The sequence below is a fragment of the Podarcis raffonei genome, chromosome Z (genome assembly GCF_027172205.1).
Source record: "Podarcis raffonei isolate rPodRaf1 chromosome Z, rPodRaf1.pri, whole genome shotgun sequence".
Taxonomy (NCBI): domain Eukaryota; kingdom Metazoa; phylum Chordata; class Lepidosauria; order Squamata; family Lacertidae; genus Podarcis; species Podarcis raffonei.
Window position 1 is genome coordinate 13,598,088 of NC_070621.1, and position 15,719 is coordinate 13,613,806.

The 15,719-nt window shown below is 49.2% G+C and overlaps 1 protein-coding gene across 1 annotated transcript in view; it reads right to left on the bottom strand.

Annotated features, from left to right (window-relative positions):
• Positions 1 to 552: 552 nt before the first annotated feature.
• Positions 553 to 15,719, bottom strand: part of LOC128406950 (FK506-binding protein 15-like) — a 46,230-nt gene continuing 31,063 nt past the window's right edge. Inside the window, exons 23-37 of the mRNA XM_053374852.1 lie at positions 13,742 to 13,842; positions 13,273 to 13,396; positions 12,420 to 12,489; positions 11,043 to 11,114; positions 10,407 to 10,505; positions 9,978 to 10,127; positions 9,143 to 9,211; positions 8,298 to 8,441; positions 8,007 to 8,149; positions 6,812 to 6,914; positions 5,831 to 5,863; positions 4,826 to 4,997; positions 3,535 to 3,668; positions 2,731 to 2,832; positions 553 to 1,594 (exon numbers count right to left, since the gene is read on the bottom strand). Of these exons, the coding sequence (XP_053230827.1) occupies positions 923 to 1,594; positions 2,731 to 2,832; positions 3,535 to 3,668; positions 4,826 to 4,997; positions 5,831 to 5,863; positions 6,812 to 6,914; positions 8,007 to 8,149; positions 8,298 to 8,441; positions 9,143 to 9,211; positions 9,978 to 10,127; positions 10,407 to 10,505; positions 11,043 to 11,114; positions 12,420 to 12,489; positions 13,273 to 13,396; positions 13,742 to 13,842 (2,188 nt within the window). The 3' untranslated portion in view covers positions 553 to 922. The remainder of the gene's footprint in view (positions 1,595 to 2,730; positions 2,833 to 3,534; positions 3,669 to 4,825; positions 4,998 to 5,830; positions 5,864 to 6,811; positions 6,915 to 8,006; positions 8,150 to 8,297; positions 8,442 to 9,142; positions 9,212 to 9,977; positions 10,128 to 10,406; positions 10,506 to 11,042; positions 11,115 to 12,419; positions 12,490 to 13,272; positions 13,397 to 13,741; positions 13,843 to 15,719) is intronic.

The window sequence follows — 15,719 nt, forward strand, 5'->3', positions numbered from 1 at the left end:
CTTCCCCTTCAATCACAGAAGCTGCAGCAGATTGGTTCTGGTTGTTCTAGTAGGAAAGACTAGAGCCAGCGATCAGAGGTAGCAGACAGCTTACAGCTCAACTGGGAGAATCTTCAAGTTGTATTAGCTGTTCAGTGGTGGGACTACCTGCCTCAGGATGGGGTGTGCTCTCCTTCCCGGGAAATCTTTATGCAGAGGCTGGATTGTGGGGGAGATTGAAGTGGCCATGGCTTCCTGCATTGCAGGTGTTACATTGACGGCCTCCAAGTCGAGATGAGGACCAAGGCACCGCCTTCTGCATATCCTGAGTTCACCATTCAACCTTTGGGCAAGCCACTCTCTGTTTCAGCCTCCCCATCTGAAATACGAAGAGATTACTAATACTGGCCTCCCTCACAGGACTGGGGTTAATTCTTACCATATCAGGTGTATGTATGTGAAGCACCTAAGGTGCCCTATAAATGGTGAGTGGGTTTTTGGCATACATAATCATGCAAATACCCCTCCCCTTCTTGCCTTGCTAAAGTGAAAGAACTGAGGCAACAGAGTTAATTTATTTTAATTGCACTTTATTATTATTTTCAAGATCCAGTTTTGTCAAGGTTCAAAACTGGAGGTGAGCTATGGCAATAGGTTAAGTTTGGTTTCCACAGAGAGGAGCTGTTCAAGGTCATACCCACCGCTACTCCCAGCAGCAGCTGGGTCAAAAGCGTGTAGGGTACAGGTGTGTTCAGCAGTCATGAATTAAATAGTCCGTTCTTTGAAGCGAGACAAAGTCCCAAATTGACATTTGCTACCGAGAGAGAGATAGAGTGTGTCACCCCTCTTCCTGCCAGCAGCCTCAAAAACCACGAGTCAAGACGACCTCAGCCCAAATGAGCAATCTGGGGAGGCTCACAGAAAAACCCCATCTCCATCCAGATCAGAACACAAGGCACTGAGTACCATAAGACCCATCATAGGTACAGTTCCCTTCCCCCTCCCGCCCTGGCACAGACCTGGAATCCGCTTCCATGGGGCTGGATGCTGGTCTTGGCTGTGAGGCTCCAGCCAAGTCCTGCTGCTTGTCGGCTAGAGCAGCTTGAGAGGTGGGGCCAGTGGTGTGCTGACTTGCCCCACTCTCCTCCTTGCCCTCTGGACCCGTTGTGGGCCCTTCCATTGCAGGGGCCATCTCATCCGCTGCTGGATTTGGAGGTGCCAGAATGGCGGTGTCTTTTGTGTCCATTTCACCCTGAGTGCTTGGCCTCTCCTTCTCAGTTCTGGCGGAGAGCCTGAGAGGCGGCCTTGCAGTTTGAGCAGAGGCTGCACGAGTTTGTTCAACCGGGGCTTCCAAAGAATGCGCCTCAGGAGCTGCAAAAAGCAGTCTGCCTTGGGCTCCTTCGAGAGCAGTGGATGGAGGACTGCTTGAGCTTTCCTTGAGATTAGCCAAAGGAGCGGGGGATGCCACTGGTGCTGGTTCTCGGAGAGAGTTGCTGTGGGGATCCCCATAAAGGGGTGCGGCACTTGGCTGCTTCCTTTCGGCAGGTCCTTCCTCCTCGGTGCTGCTGCTCCCCCTTTGCTCCTCCTGACTCTCCAGCAGCTGCAGAGTTGTTGTCTGGAACAAGGAGAGGGGAGGGGGGATTATTTGCCACAAAAAAGACTGCAGCCCCTGATGCAAGTACTGTGTAATGGTTGGTCTCTAACCGGGACTCAGGAGACCAGGGTTTGAATCCCTACTCAGCCACACAGGCACAGCTAAGTGACTTTCACTTTGTAGTACCTTAGATACAACCTGTTATTTCTAGAGAGCTGGGCTTCACCCTCTTTGCCGCTCCCATGATTAGTAATATGGGGCTAAATGCCACCCCAATCTCTGACCGGTGCAAGATTCCAGGGGTCTAGGCACTTAGTCTGTGTTTCCTTTGCAAATGAGGCACAGTGTAGACTGTGCTGTCATAATGATATATAATTTATTTACACCTGAGCCTGTAATGGAGGGGGCCCCCAGCATACACTCCAAGAGAGTCCCGTTTTTCCCATTGCTGCAACCTCTAATTCAAACTGTCAGTCTGCATTGTGCTCTGATCCTGCCTCTCCAGCTTGCTGCATTTAACAGACTGAAAGCCGTTTTTCTTTTGATCACACCATAGCCAACTGAAATCCTAAAACTTCCTCCTAACCAAAACTTTGGCACTCTCTTCAAACTCACTATCTCAAAGCTCTGGGTGGGGCTTCACCCATCTGCTGGCTGGTAGAGTGTCTGTCTTGCTGATGGCCCATCTTTCTGTCTGCAGCACATACTGTATACTAAAATTGGATTGATAAAGAGGTTAGCATGATCTCTGCAAATTGGTGAAGTGTTCCATTTTTTAAAGATGTTTAATGTTTGACTATGTTTTATATATGTGTTGGAAGCCACCCAGAGTGGCTGGGTATAAACAAAATCATCATCATCATCATCATCATCATCATCTTCATTATTAGTTCTCTAATGGCCCACCTCTCAAGCGATCTCCTCAACACAGGAAGCTGAGTCCAGCTGTTAAGCGCCTGACTTTCAGTTTCACTCTCCAAGCAGTGATTAAATTCTAACACTTACTAAACCCAGTAGTTATGGGCATCTTGCACCCAAAACTCTGGCACCCAAACTCATGACATTTGGAACCATACAAAAAGGAAGAGAAATGATAGACCAGTTCACTCAATCTGCATCTTATTCAGGTGTCAGGATCCATCTGCCCTGGGCTGTACCTTGATGGCGTTCAGGACGATACGCAGGACCTCCTGGCCGGTATAGGACTCCTCTAAGTTGAACTGGCCCCGCAGGGACTGGAAGACCTCGTTCATGAGCTTCTTCATGTGGGGCAGGATGATGCCAAAGAGTCAGAAGGCAGGGAAGCAACACCAGAAAGGAGAATGAGCTTTCAAGAGCTTCTGGACAGCCAAATGTGGTGATGATTTCATTTATTCATTTATTTTACAACGAACATACATTATCGGGATAGCATCCATGTGCCAAGCGATGGATGGCATTGCATTGTGTGACCACAGTTCAGGAGCCCTTGTAATAAACAGTAAGCAGAGAGGCCTACGGCAGACATGGGAAGCCAGCAAAGTGAGCAGAGGTGTTCCAAGGACAGGTGGCTCCTGCCCATTGAGGTGGGTGGGGCAGAAGGCAAGGAGCCCAATGACAGGCAGAGCCACATCCTGATTGGTTGTAAGGAAGAAGGCAAGCCGGTGGTGGCTGGGTGAGGGCAGTGCCCTGCTTGCCTAATAGACTAGACTCCACCGACTGACCTCTTGGGGGCCGCCTCCCAAGAGTAAAGGTAGGTGGAGCAGCATACGTTAATTTCCCCACTTGTCCCTTTCAACCCTCCATTTAAGAATGAAAGAAGAAGCATGATCAGGTTCAAGGGCATCTTCCAGGGAGGCAAAGAACAGTCAAGGGTGCAAAGCTGGGGGGGGGGGCACTGGGAAAATCCTAAGGATCTCAGAGAGTTTTCCAGGAAGCCACTTCTGGCCTTGGTGATGACTTTTGTCACCCCTGGACACTACCTTATCCAGATTCTCGATCTGAATGCGGTGATAAGCCAGCTCTACGTCCAGGCCTGCCACCTTCTCCTCCAACTGCATCGCAATCAGGTTCACCTCCTGGTATCTGTGTTTCAAGTCAGACAAATTCTCATGTTCTGTGGAGGTGGGGCAGAGAGCGAGTGACAAATGAAGCCTGCGCCACAGTACATGCCCTTGTTTCCATCCACTGCTGTAGCTAAGCCTAAGTACAGCGCCATCTGAACTGTATGCTTTAAACACTCACAGCTTCCCACAAAACATTTTGGGAACTGAGAACATTCTCTTAAGGGTGCTGAGAGGTGGTGGGACACCCCGGTCTGCCACCACCCCCAGCTACAATTCCCAGGCTGTTAATCTATGCTGGAAATGGCCGCTTAAGCAGGGCTCTCCACTCCACACAACTACTGGCAGCCAGAATGAACCACACTTCCCAGGATTCCTTGGGAGAAAGCCATGCTTGACTGCAGTGGCATGATAATGATGTGTAGTGTGGATGGGGCCTCCGTGTATCTTTAAAGACATATCACATGTTTCTTCTCACTCTTACACCGCTCTGCTCTTGCATGCAGGGCAAGGAAGGTGCAGAATCTGCAAAAACCCATTTTCTATTATGTTACATTATGTTATTGTTTGTAAGCTGGAGATTCATTTCAACAAAAAACAGCATAGAAATACAATCAATCAAGTTTGTAGAGATCAGAAGCTTGCCTTTTTTAAACAGATGGAATTAAAGTCAAGAGTCTTTTTGGAGACACTGTGTCTGAGATTGAAGGAATGGGTTTCCCAAACCCAAAAACTGACTGTGCAGGCAGTTTTTAAACTGCACCAAAATCCCCACTTCTCCTTAGCTAAAATGTATAAACTTTAGCCGTTGAGCAAATGCAAAACAAGAACACAGCTCTCTCCCTTATCAGTTTAACGGCAAGACTGGCCTTGACTTTACCAGTAGAACAGACACAGACATATCTTATTGTCCTGACCACAAATGACGCAGAGACCCAAGTCTGGGACTAACTTGTAAGGCTACAGGTCTTTAACAGCTACACTGCAGGAGGCCCTAAGGAGCAGGACCTCCAGAGGTTGCTGGATTCCAATGCCCATCATCCCTGGCTACGCTTGCTGGGGCTCATGAGAGGTGAAGGCCAGTAATATTTGGAGGGCCACAGGCTCCCTACCTATAAGCTAAAGAATTTCCTAGGATGATAAAACTACCCTGCATGTGCTTGGATTGTGCTCTTCTGCTATTTCAGCGCCTCCTCTCAGCTTTCCTTACCCGCCAGCTGTGCCTGCAGTTGGTTGACCAGGGCTTTCTGCCTCCCCGACTCTGTCAGGGCTTCATTCAGTTGGGAATGGAGATCTATCTCCTGCTTCTGATGACGGGTCAGCTCCAGCTGGAGATGGGTGATCTGCGCCGTGGCTTCCGCTAGCTCCTTGGTGACCCTGACCTGCAACGCAAAGGAGCAGAAGAGACAGGAGAATATATGGGGAAGGAGTGCCCTGGGAGGATGCAAGAGTTGTGCTTTTGGAGGCTCCCAAATGCTAAGAATGAGTCTCCCAGGAAACACCCTGAAGAACTGGTCTACTGGCAAGGCTATGAGGAGCAGGGGGAGGCAGAAGCCTTGGGCTTTTTAGTTAATTCAGGAGAAAGCATGCACGACAAAGGTGCATAAAATGGAGAGCAGAAAAGATTTCCCCAGAAAATTCAGGACAGACAAAAGAAAGGACATCTTCACACAGCAGAGCTCTCTCCCACAAGATGGAATGAAGGCCACCAAGTTGGATGGCTTTAGCAATGGAGCAGGAAAAGCTATCCACAGCCAGCAGCCACAAGGTCTCCCTCCACCGTTGGAGGCAGCATGCTGTTCCTGGGAATTGCAAGTGGGTGAGCGCAGATCCTGCTTGTAGAATTCCCTTTTGGGACATCTGGTTGTGAGAATAAGACGGGCTTTGGGCCTGATCCAGCCAGGCAAAAGCACTCAAGGAGGGTGCAATGTAGGACTGGTGAGGGTGCGTGGCTTGGAAGGAGTTTTGAGGGCCAGACACATAGGCCTGGAAGGTGGCCTTTGGTCCAGGGGCCTGGAGTCCCCCCATCCCTGATTTAGGAAAACCCATTGTCACTGAAGCTGGGATGCCAAAGCACAGAGAGGCTTCGCAATGAGAGACCCCTGCAGAAGGCGTGGGGTTTTCCCCTGCTAGAAGTATGAAATGGTGACCTGGAAAGTATGAAGGGAGTAAGGAAGTGCTCAGGTAATCAGGACACCCAAGGACAATGCCTCACCTGGTCCCACCCCTGATCCAGTGGCGGCATGTGCTAGAGAGAAAAGCGGCGACAAGGAGAGGAGAGTTAACACCACCAGAAGCAAGAACAGCAAGAGGGGAGAAAGTTTTATCAAAAGAGGCAATGGCATTCTGGGTTAAGAGCACTCTGCTTGTTCTGTGGTCCAAGGGCTGATTATATCACTCAAAATCCCAGCGGCCTCAGGGTAAGATGCATGGAAGATCCCTTAATGGCAGGGTTTGCATGCTGATGCCCAAGCAAGAACAGGCCACAGCAATCCTAGACTTGCATGCTCTCCCCTTACATCTCCTCCTCTCATGCGGCCAGGAACCCTGACACTTATGCCTAGCCATGGTTTGCTGTGTTGCCTGGGACAACGAGCTGCAGCTAACATCAACTATGGGTAATATCAAACACACCAACTTCAAATGTTTGTTCCAATAAGCTAACTTCAGAAACTAATTCTACTTAACATTAATGGCTGTTCTCAGTCCAGACAAGAGAGGAAGCAGCAGTTACCTAGAAGTAGAAACTCTCACACCCTTCTTCTTGGCTGCATAGGAGGAAGTGAGGGGGACGTTCACTGTGCTTGCTCACGTCATGCCAACCCACAGTTTAGCATGGCATGTGAATGCAGCCAATGAGATCTTACTGTAGACCAATGTGGTGCATTTTTTTTTAGTCACTGTGTTAAATTTTAAAGGGACATTCTGTTGTTCTCTCAAATTCAACCTGAGGTGCTTTTCAAAGGATTACCTGAAGCTTATGAATCTTTTACCTGTATGTGCATGTATACCTAGCCAGTCATTTGTTCTATTTTGTTGTTGCTGCTGCTCAGAAACGTAACTTCTTTCTGGCCTGCAGGCAAAGGGGAATAGTGACCTGCACTAGCGATTGTGAACTCCTGGGATAGCACTTGCCCTCACCACAGCCTCAGTCACTTGGCCTTCCTGTTGTGGCTGTCACACTGCCAGGGCTTACCTTCTCCTGTTCAGCATGTAGGACCCTTGCCTGGGTGTGCTTCATGGTCCTCTGCAGTGAGCTGTTGCTCTGCTCAAATATCAGGTTGCTCTGCTCCACATAGCTGGGGGAAGAATTGTTTTTTGCACACGTGAATGTTTGCATGATTTGATACTTTCCATCCTCTCATGTAAAAAAAGAAATCAAGGCAGTATCATATGTAGATCTCACTTTTCAAAAGCCACCCTAGGAGAGCTTCTATCCTTTATATCAGAATCGTAATAGTTCTTATTTGAGCTCCAAGGAGCTCAAATACTGGTATATAGTTTTCCTCCCTTTTTTATCTTCACAACAAGCCTGTGAGGTAGCTTAGGCTGAGAGAGAGTGACTGGCCCAAGGTCACCTTCATGGCAGAGTGGGGAACGGAACCCTGGTCTCCCAGATCTTACTCTGACCGACCCTCTTAACTGCTATCCCACACTGGCTATATTCCTGTATTCCTCTATTTGTCCATCCAGCCCAGTACTGCCCACTTTGACTGGCAGCAGCCTTGGGTTGAATGGGGATTGAGCCAGGCCACCTGAGCTTTAGGCTCCCTGCAGTATGGAAGGAAGGGAGTTAACAAACCTGAGCATAGTAGGAAGAGTCTGTTAAGGGGTAGGATACTCAACTGGCCTTTGGGACTCTGCCTCGGCCAAGCCCCTCACCAACCCCACCTCATGACCTCCCCAAGGGAGCTTTAGCCTGGCTGGAATGTGTCCCTGAACTGTGACAGTGCATCTTGCTTCCCTGGACAGGGAAAGGTGTGTGCAGAAAGAAGCCTCACATGGTGTATTTTCTGGCTGCACAGAAGGCAGGAGCAGCATCTGTTGCTCTGTCCACTGGAGCCCCAGCCCAGCCCAGCCCTGGAATGTGGCCCCTGCCAGGTTGTCTATGAGACAAGGTGGCCCTCAGGATTCTTTGGAGGAAGCCACGGCTGTTGAAAGTGGCATGGCGCTATGTGGAACGTATGATTTATTGTGATTTATTGAATTTGTATACCGGACTTCATCCACCCAAGGTGGTACAGTGCAGATGGGGCCTGAGTTATGCAGCTGAGGTGAAGGCTGAAAGCCTCAAACACAGAGGTGGCAACCTGTTTACTGCAGAGTTAGGATGCGAGAACTGGGAGAATGGAAGCCTTAAAAGCTAAGGGCACCCTCAATTTATTTCTCACCCTGGCTTTGGAGCAGGTGTAGGAGGAGTCAGCCAGGCTGGGTCTGTAGCGGGGCTTTCTGATTGTGGCGCTGGTGAAGGTGTGAGGGAGTCCCTGGGGCCCAGGCTTTGTCCAGCGGAGTCAGTTCCCTTTGCAAACCACACCTAAGGGAGCAAAAAAGAGGCATCATGGAGTCTGGTCAAGGTAACCACTGTCTCCATTTTAGAACCTTATCCAGGCACTAGACCGACCACCCAACAACCTTCTGAGGTTCTCTAGGTTGCTAACACATTGGGAGGAAGACACACTCACCCGTTTGACTTCCACCTCAAAGGCCAGAGTTGAGTCTGGAGGAATGCGTTCAGCTTCTGCCAAAGGCCTGTAAGCCAATGCTGGCGGGATGAGCAAGAACCGCCTCCCTCCTCTCTTCATGCCAATCATTCCATCTTCCCAGGCCTTCAAGTTCCAGAAATGGAGAACCAAGCAAAAAACAAGTTTGGGTGACCGCCTTTGCTAAGTGCCAGAACTACACAGCCTTCGCCAACCTGATGTCGTCCAGATACCTTGGACTCCAACTCCAATCAACAGCTGCTGGCTGGGGATGATGGGAGTTGTAGTCCACAGGATCTGTGTGTGTGTTTGTCAGGTCGGTAAAGGCTGGTCGAGAGCAGGGCACAGGAATATTGACTCTTGCAGTCTTGAGGAAAGTAGTTGAAAGCAGGGATGAAAAACATTCCCTCCGGGGCAACCTTCTTGGTGGGGAGGAGCATGCCAGGAGTGGGTGGGGCTAGAGGGGAAAGTGGCGAGGGGCAATGAATGTAATTTTTACCTTTGTACAATAGGCTACTTTAGATACCCACTCACACTCCCCCCTCTGTCTCTCATCCAGGACAGCAAGAGGCAACATTGGAGGTCCAGGACATTTTTCTTCCAGGCCACAGAGGAGGCCTCCCACTCCAGCAGATCCTGGCAAGCGTAGACAAGCTGGGACAGCTACCTGCCTGCGGTTCTTGAGGAAGCCATTTGATCAGGGTTTGAGCTCAAAAAACATCACTGCTATTCAGCCTTCCACACAGCCCGGGCTGCTGAACTCTGCTTAGATGTGGAAGTGGAAGAAAGAATCCTTGCACAGCGGTGGGAAGATAGCGCCATCTTACCTTGATGACTTTGCCAGAGCCTAGCTTCAGCCGGAGCAACTTCTCTTTATTTACATTCGAGGCGAAAACCTGTTCCAAAAGTGGAAGGTTGATGGGGTGAAATTACTTTTAATGCAGAAGGTAATAGGTTCACGTTCTGCTACTCCAGTTGCTGAGCCAACAGCAATGAGTATTGAAGGACGGGGCACAACTCGGGCACAGCACCTGTTTTGCAGGCAGCCGGTTCCAGGTTCAACCCTGGCATCTCCAAGTAAGGTCAGGGAAAGGCTTTTGCTTGAAAGCCTGGAGAGCTACTGCCAGTCAATGTGGGTGATGCCAACCTAGACCAGTGGCCTGATGCAGTGCAAGGCAGCTTTCTATGTTGAATCCCCTACCTAGCGGTGCCTCCCATGTTGCAGATTGGGTAAAATGAGGTTGAGAAATAGGATCTACACCTTATAGACAGGTGTAGCTTAGGGCCTAACAGCATGTGCTTCCCAGGAAGAAGGTGCTGGGTTCCCTCCCTGGCATCCCCAGTTGAGAAAGGGCGGCAAGGCTGGGCAAGGCCCCACCTCTGGAGAGCAACCAATGCAAGCCCCATGGAAAAGCACTGGCTAGAGCTCATTGGGGTTGGGGTCAAATGCACATTGAGCTGTGAAGCAAGCTGGGTGAGCCTCAGCAAGTCCCTCTCCTGTTTCATTTCCTTGCAATGTTATTGAAAGGCAAAAGGATGGGGTTGTGGGAGAAAAGGGCTGTATGCAATCTATAAACCAGGAGTGGGAAAGCTGTGGCCATGCAGTGCTGCTATAGACTTCAACCCCCATCATCCCCAGACATCCCCTCTGCCAGGTCTCACCTGCCCAAGACTACCGTTCTGGAACAGCCAGCCTGTAAAAGTGATCTCCAGGACATCTCCAGTCGCCACACCTTGGCTGTCTCCGAGAACAAGATCCTGGCACAGCACTGAGTCATGAGAACGGCTGCTGTTATACTTGGCAATGCACAGCTGCAAGGAGGAAGAACCAAGCCATTTGTGTTATTAGCCTGCATTGTCATCCGCACCGATGCAATCTGGCCCAGTGCAGCACTGGCTGAAGACCCCAGGGGCCTGAATAGGCCCCAACTGGCTCCACCACCATTCCTTGCCCTCCCTGGATGCTTCTTAGTAGTTGGTAGAGAAAGCATCTGGTGACTGATGCAAGAGAGCTGACCTCCCACGAACACTAGTTCAGTGTCTGCAGGACAGCCACCCCCCACCCCAAGATGCAATGCACGCCTCTGGCACCTGCTTGCTAAAGTCCATAGCCGCCATTTCTGATTCAAACGTGATGGACCAAATCTGCCTCTGATCATCATAAAATGTGCAGTAGTTGTTGGGATGCACCTGCAGGAAGAGAAAAGAGAAAGTGGAATTCTGAGCAGCAGACAGCCTCTGCTCAAAACAACTTTCTTCCTGATGGGTCTTGCTAAAGACTTTGGGTTGTGTCCCAATGTTAGCCCTACTCAGAGCAGACCCATGAAAATTGATGGACATGATGAACTTTGGTGCATTAATTTCAGTGAGTCTACTCTGAGCACACAAACACACACACATCAACATATGTAGTGTGTCATGTTTAGAAATGGAAAAATGCTATAGGATTTTGGGGTGGAGGGCTACCCCAAGGGATGTAAGCTACAGTAGGACAGAGGGCAGAATGTCATCTACTTTACTTTGTTACCTCTAGGTAAGCGTTTTAACCATAGAGGGGGCCCTTGGATCTAACACTACTCAAATCTAATGGGTTGCAACAAGCATTCGCCCTACTCAAAGCAGACCCACTGAAATTAATTGACCACAGCTGCATTTCAAACCACCAAAGAATTCTGCTTAGCTTCAGCCTATGCCATGGTCCTTGCAGGTCTTAACGTCAAAGCTTACCGTGAATACAAAGCAAGCATGGATGCTGGCGGTCGCAATCTGCTGCTTGCTGATGTAAAGAAGCACTTTGTACTGGATTCCACAAGAGACGGAGGGACAGAAGAAAACAAGAGCAAAAGTGAGGAATCAAAAACTACGGGGCTGGCTGTTTTCAAAAGCACCTGGAGCTCTTCTTATACCACGTAGCATTTCCACAGCACCCCAACACCCAAATGACACATTAACATATAAATACATCAGAGTTGTTCATTGTAGGAATTGCTTTGGTTGCAGGTGCCTGTCTTAGTTACATGTGGAATGACTTCATTACAATGGAGCAGGCGTGGGGAGCCTTTGGTGCTGAGCTACAACACCCATTGGCTCTTGCCAGCATGGCCAGTGGAGAGGGATGATGGGAGCTGTCGTTCAGGAACATCTGGAGAACCAAAGGCTCCCTACACCTGGAGAAACCAAGGGGTGAGATCTGTCCTTTTCTGCCCAATTAGCTAAACAAGAATGACATCCCAGTATTTTATCCTGTCCCCACCACCCTCACCTGCAACAGGAGAGTGGGACAAGGCAATCATACCAGAGTCTTCCTGGAATAAACGCATAGGTTTCCTGACATATTTTATCTGTTGATTGTAAAACACCTGTGAATCCTTTCATAGCAAAGTGGGGCAGAACAAACCACTGAAGAGCTGGCTGACTGGGCTGAAAAGGACAGAGGCTGGAAAAACTGAATCCCTTTTCCAACATAAGCTGCTGAAACCCCCTTCCTTTTTTGAGTGAGGCAGAGAACGTTTATTGATTTTTGAAGCCACGACAAAGTTACTTTCTCACCTCCCTCTATCCACTCCGCACACAATACCCCCTAGGCCCTTCTTTTGTCAAGATTCTAGTCCACATGGTTCTAGTTAAATAAGAGCACAGGGAGCTGCCTTGGACTGAATCAAACCACTGGTCTCTCTAGCTCAGGACTGCCTACTCTGACCGGCAGCAGTGTCCCCAGCCCTACCCAGAGGAGCTAGCGATTGGATTTGGGAGCTTCTGTCTGCAAAGTGGATGGTGTGTTACTGAGCGACAGCCCCTTCCCTGCTGAGAGTACTTTTTGTAGAGAAGTGAGGTCAGAATAAGAAAAATGGGAGCTATAACCCTTGTGAGCTGATTGGGCAGAAAGAGACAGGAGCCAAAACAGCACCTTTGCTTTTTCCAGAGTAAGACATCATCAGGAAACCAGCATTCAGAGAAAGGGAAGCATTTCCTTAGCCCAACCTACATCAACCCGGTATCCTCCAGATGTTTAGGCCCAACAGCAGCTGTAGTCCCAAACATCTGGAGGACAGCAGGTTGACAGAAGGCCAGGCTACTTCAAGACACCACACCTCCTCCTCTTACCTCCTTGGTTTCATTGCTGCCCACTACAGCTGCTCCATACTTGCCCTGTTTCACATATTTCCCATTGGTACTGGAATGAGAAGAGAACACCTCTTAGCTTCCCACAATTGTTGCCACCATGCCAACCCCATCAGTTATATTAAGCAGCTCTTTACAAAGACTTCCCAGGGGTTGTTTGACTCCCATCAGCCCAGGCCATCTGGCCAGCGGTGAGGGGCGATGTGGGGGGTGAGCGGTAGCAGCCCAGCAACATTTTATCAGCCCACAAGCTCCCCATCCCAGGAGATCTCTGTCATCATTTCAGTTCAGTGTTGGCTCATTGGGGTGAATGCAGGGAGCCCAACTCTAGGTGGCACCAGAGCCAACGACAAGAAGGGCCAGCTAAGTCTAGGGCTGTCCCCATCCTCCTCCTTGCTGTGTTCTACCATGGCAGCATGGAGACTGAGGGGGAAGAGGAAGCTGACAGGCAGTCCTGCCCTCTGGATCGGTTGGACGTAAGAAGGCAGGCAGGTGGGAGCCAGCTGAGGGCAGAATGAGGGGGCGTCTTCCTACTGGACCATGCTTTCAGTGGTATAGCATAAGGCAAGGAAATCAACAGCACATCAAGTCAGAGTCAATGATATCCACAGCCTGATTGGCTGGAAGTAAAAAAACAACAACAGGCAGGTGGGGGCAGGCTGAGGTTGTGTTGGCAGTGCCCCATTCGCTCTAATCGACCACCCCCCATTGTTGTTCAGCTGCACCTCTTTCCGAAGAAGCCAGGCAAGATGGAGAGATGATTGCAAAAGATGTGAGCACAGGACCTGGGTAGCAAGAACACCCTGCAGCTCATCCCCTCTACTGTAGTACTCACAACAAATATGCATGAACAACTGTAGCGAAGAAAACTGACTGCACTGCTGCAGTGGGCACAGGAGGAGCAGCGGGTGCAGCAGCAGCAGCTGCAGGAGGATGCTTCTGGGTAGACAGACCTGCAGCTGGAGCAGCACATGAGAATGGTAAGTGCTCTGTTGCAAACAGAGCATTGCTTGCAAACATCATGCCAAGTTAGCTCCCTTGTCTTGGGACCAAGCCAATTGCTCAGATTAATGAAAAACAGGAAGTTGCCTTGTATGGCGTCAAACCACTGGGTCCATCTACCTCAGTGTGGTGAATACAGACCACCAGCACCTTTCTGGGGCCCCAGGTCAGGGGTCTCTCCCCAGCACTACTCGGGAGTTGACCAACCCAGTTGATTCTGTGGGGTTCAGAACCAAAGGTTGGACTAGATGGTCCACAAGGGCTCGTCTTATGTTCCTAGGCATTGTGAACAGTTTACTTACCGGTAGCTAGTTTAGGCTGCTTGGGTGGCATGTATTGGAAGAGCACATTTCCAGATTCTGTAGTTGTCTGATCCTGTCCAAAGAGAGAGGCCAGCCTGGTCCTGGGCAGAGAGAAAAGTAACCATTCACTTCATTCACAGAGAGAGGCAAGCAGGTGGGAACAGAACAAGACATGTATCTGCAAGCACAAAGATGCTCATGTTTCACTGCAGGTTGGCGATTTTGTTGCAGCCTTCCCCAAAGACCAGAGGGTAATGGATTCAAAAACTAGAATCCTGTCAGTGATTAGGATGCTGGCCACATGACCTGGAACCTGTACGCCAGCTCCCTCGGCCAATAAAGCAAGATGAGTGCCGCAACCCCAGAGTCGGTCACGACTGGACCTAATGGTCAGGGGCCCCTTTACCTAAAGGAGTAGACACATTGTGAGTCTTCTCTAAGCAGAACTTAGTTGGAGACAATCTCTTCTTTTTCCTATCAAGTTTCTATAACCTCTCTTAAGTAGAAAAGAAAAGCCTGCAGGATCTGGCCAAAGGCCCAGCGAGTCCAGCATTCTGTTCTTACAGTAGCCAACAGAACCCAAGCACAAGAGGCCTCTCCCCTCCTGTGGTCTCCAGCAACAGTTGTTCAGAAGCCCTGCTGCCACCAACATGGTGAGCACAGCCACCATTGCTAGCCTTCTCCTCCCTGAATTTTTCTAATCCTCTTTTAAAGTCACCCAAGTTGGTGGCCATTCCTGCCTCCTGCGGGAGAGTTCTGTAGTTTAACTGTGCATGGTGTGAGAAAGTACTTTCTTTTGCCTTTCCTGAAGGTCTTCCAACATTCAGCTTCATCGGATGTTCACAAGAGGGAGAGAAACTGTTCCCTATCCACTTTCTCCATGCCATGCCTAATTTGATAAACTTCTATCATATTATCTCTTACTTGCTTTTTGTCTAAACTACAAAGTCCCTAAAAGTAAAAAGGCCGTTGCCCAATTATTGCACCCAAGCTTTTACAGAACCTAGTACAGTGGTACCTTGGTTTTTGAACAGCTTAGTTCACAAACTACTTGGAACCCGAACGCTTCAAACCCGGTAATAAGTGTTCAGGTTTTCAAACTGTTTTTGGAATCTGAATGTACTTCATTGGGGGGGGGGCGGCATTTTCGTTTTGAGTACCACACTTCCAATGCTCGCTCGCTTGCTGCTTGACCTGGGCTTCCCTTATTTTTTATTTTTTTTAAATTAAAGATTTTCTTGTTTTACAGAAGTATGTGTAATGTCTCTCGTATTTTTTCCATGTAACATTTTTACAAATCCATTTCATTTGTTGAAACATTAGGGGGAGGGGGGAAAAGGGTGGAGGGGGGAAGATGGGTAGGGTTGGGGTCAGGTGGCGATGTTTCTATTATGCTTAATATATGTAGGGTTTGGTGTCAGCGTTGCTGGTGCTGTTCACTTGTGTTCCTTTGGTGGTGAGAGAGGTTGGGGTTGGCTTAGGGTGTGGTTGTTTATTTGTGATTGGCTGTGGTGATCTTTGTTTTTGTGTGCGAGTGGGGTGGGTGGGTGTTTTAGATCAGGTTAGCCATATTGATTTATATGCTGTTGGTGGATTATTGTCATTGTCTTGTTGGGCTGTGTACATGATAAAGGGGAGCCATGCCGGGGTAAAGGTGTCTTCTTCTGTTTGTCCCCGTGTCAGTTTCAGTTTATTGGTTAATTTTTCTAGTAGGGCTGTTTCCCATACTATTTGGTACCATTGGTCCATGCTTACTCCTGACAGGTCTCTCCAGTGTCTGGTTATGGGGTTTCTGGCTGCTGAAAATAGGTGGGTTATGAGTTCTTTGTGGTGTAAATGGGCATTGTTGTCTTGGAAGATGTTTAGTAGGGCCAATTCTGGGGTGATGTCTAATACTTGCTTAGTTATTTTACATATTTCTCGTGTGGCTGTTGTCCAGAATAGTCGCCTTCCTTTCCATCCCCCCTCCCCCGCTGGA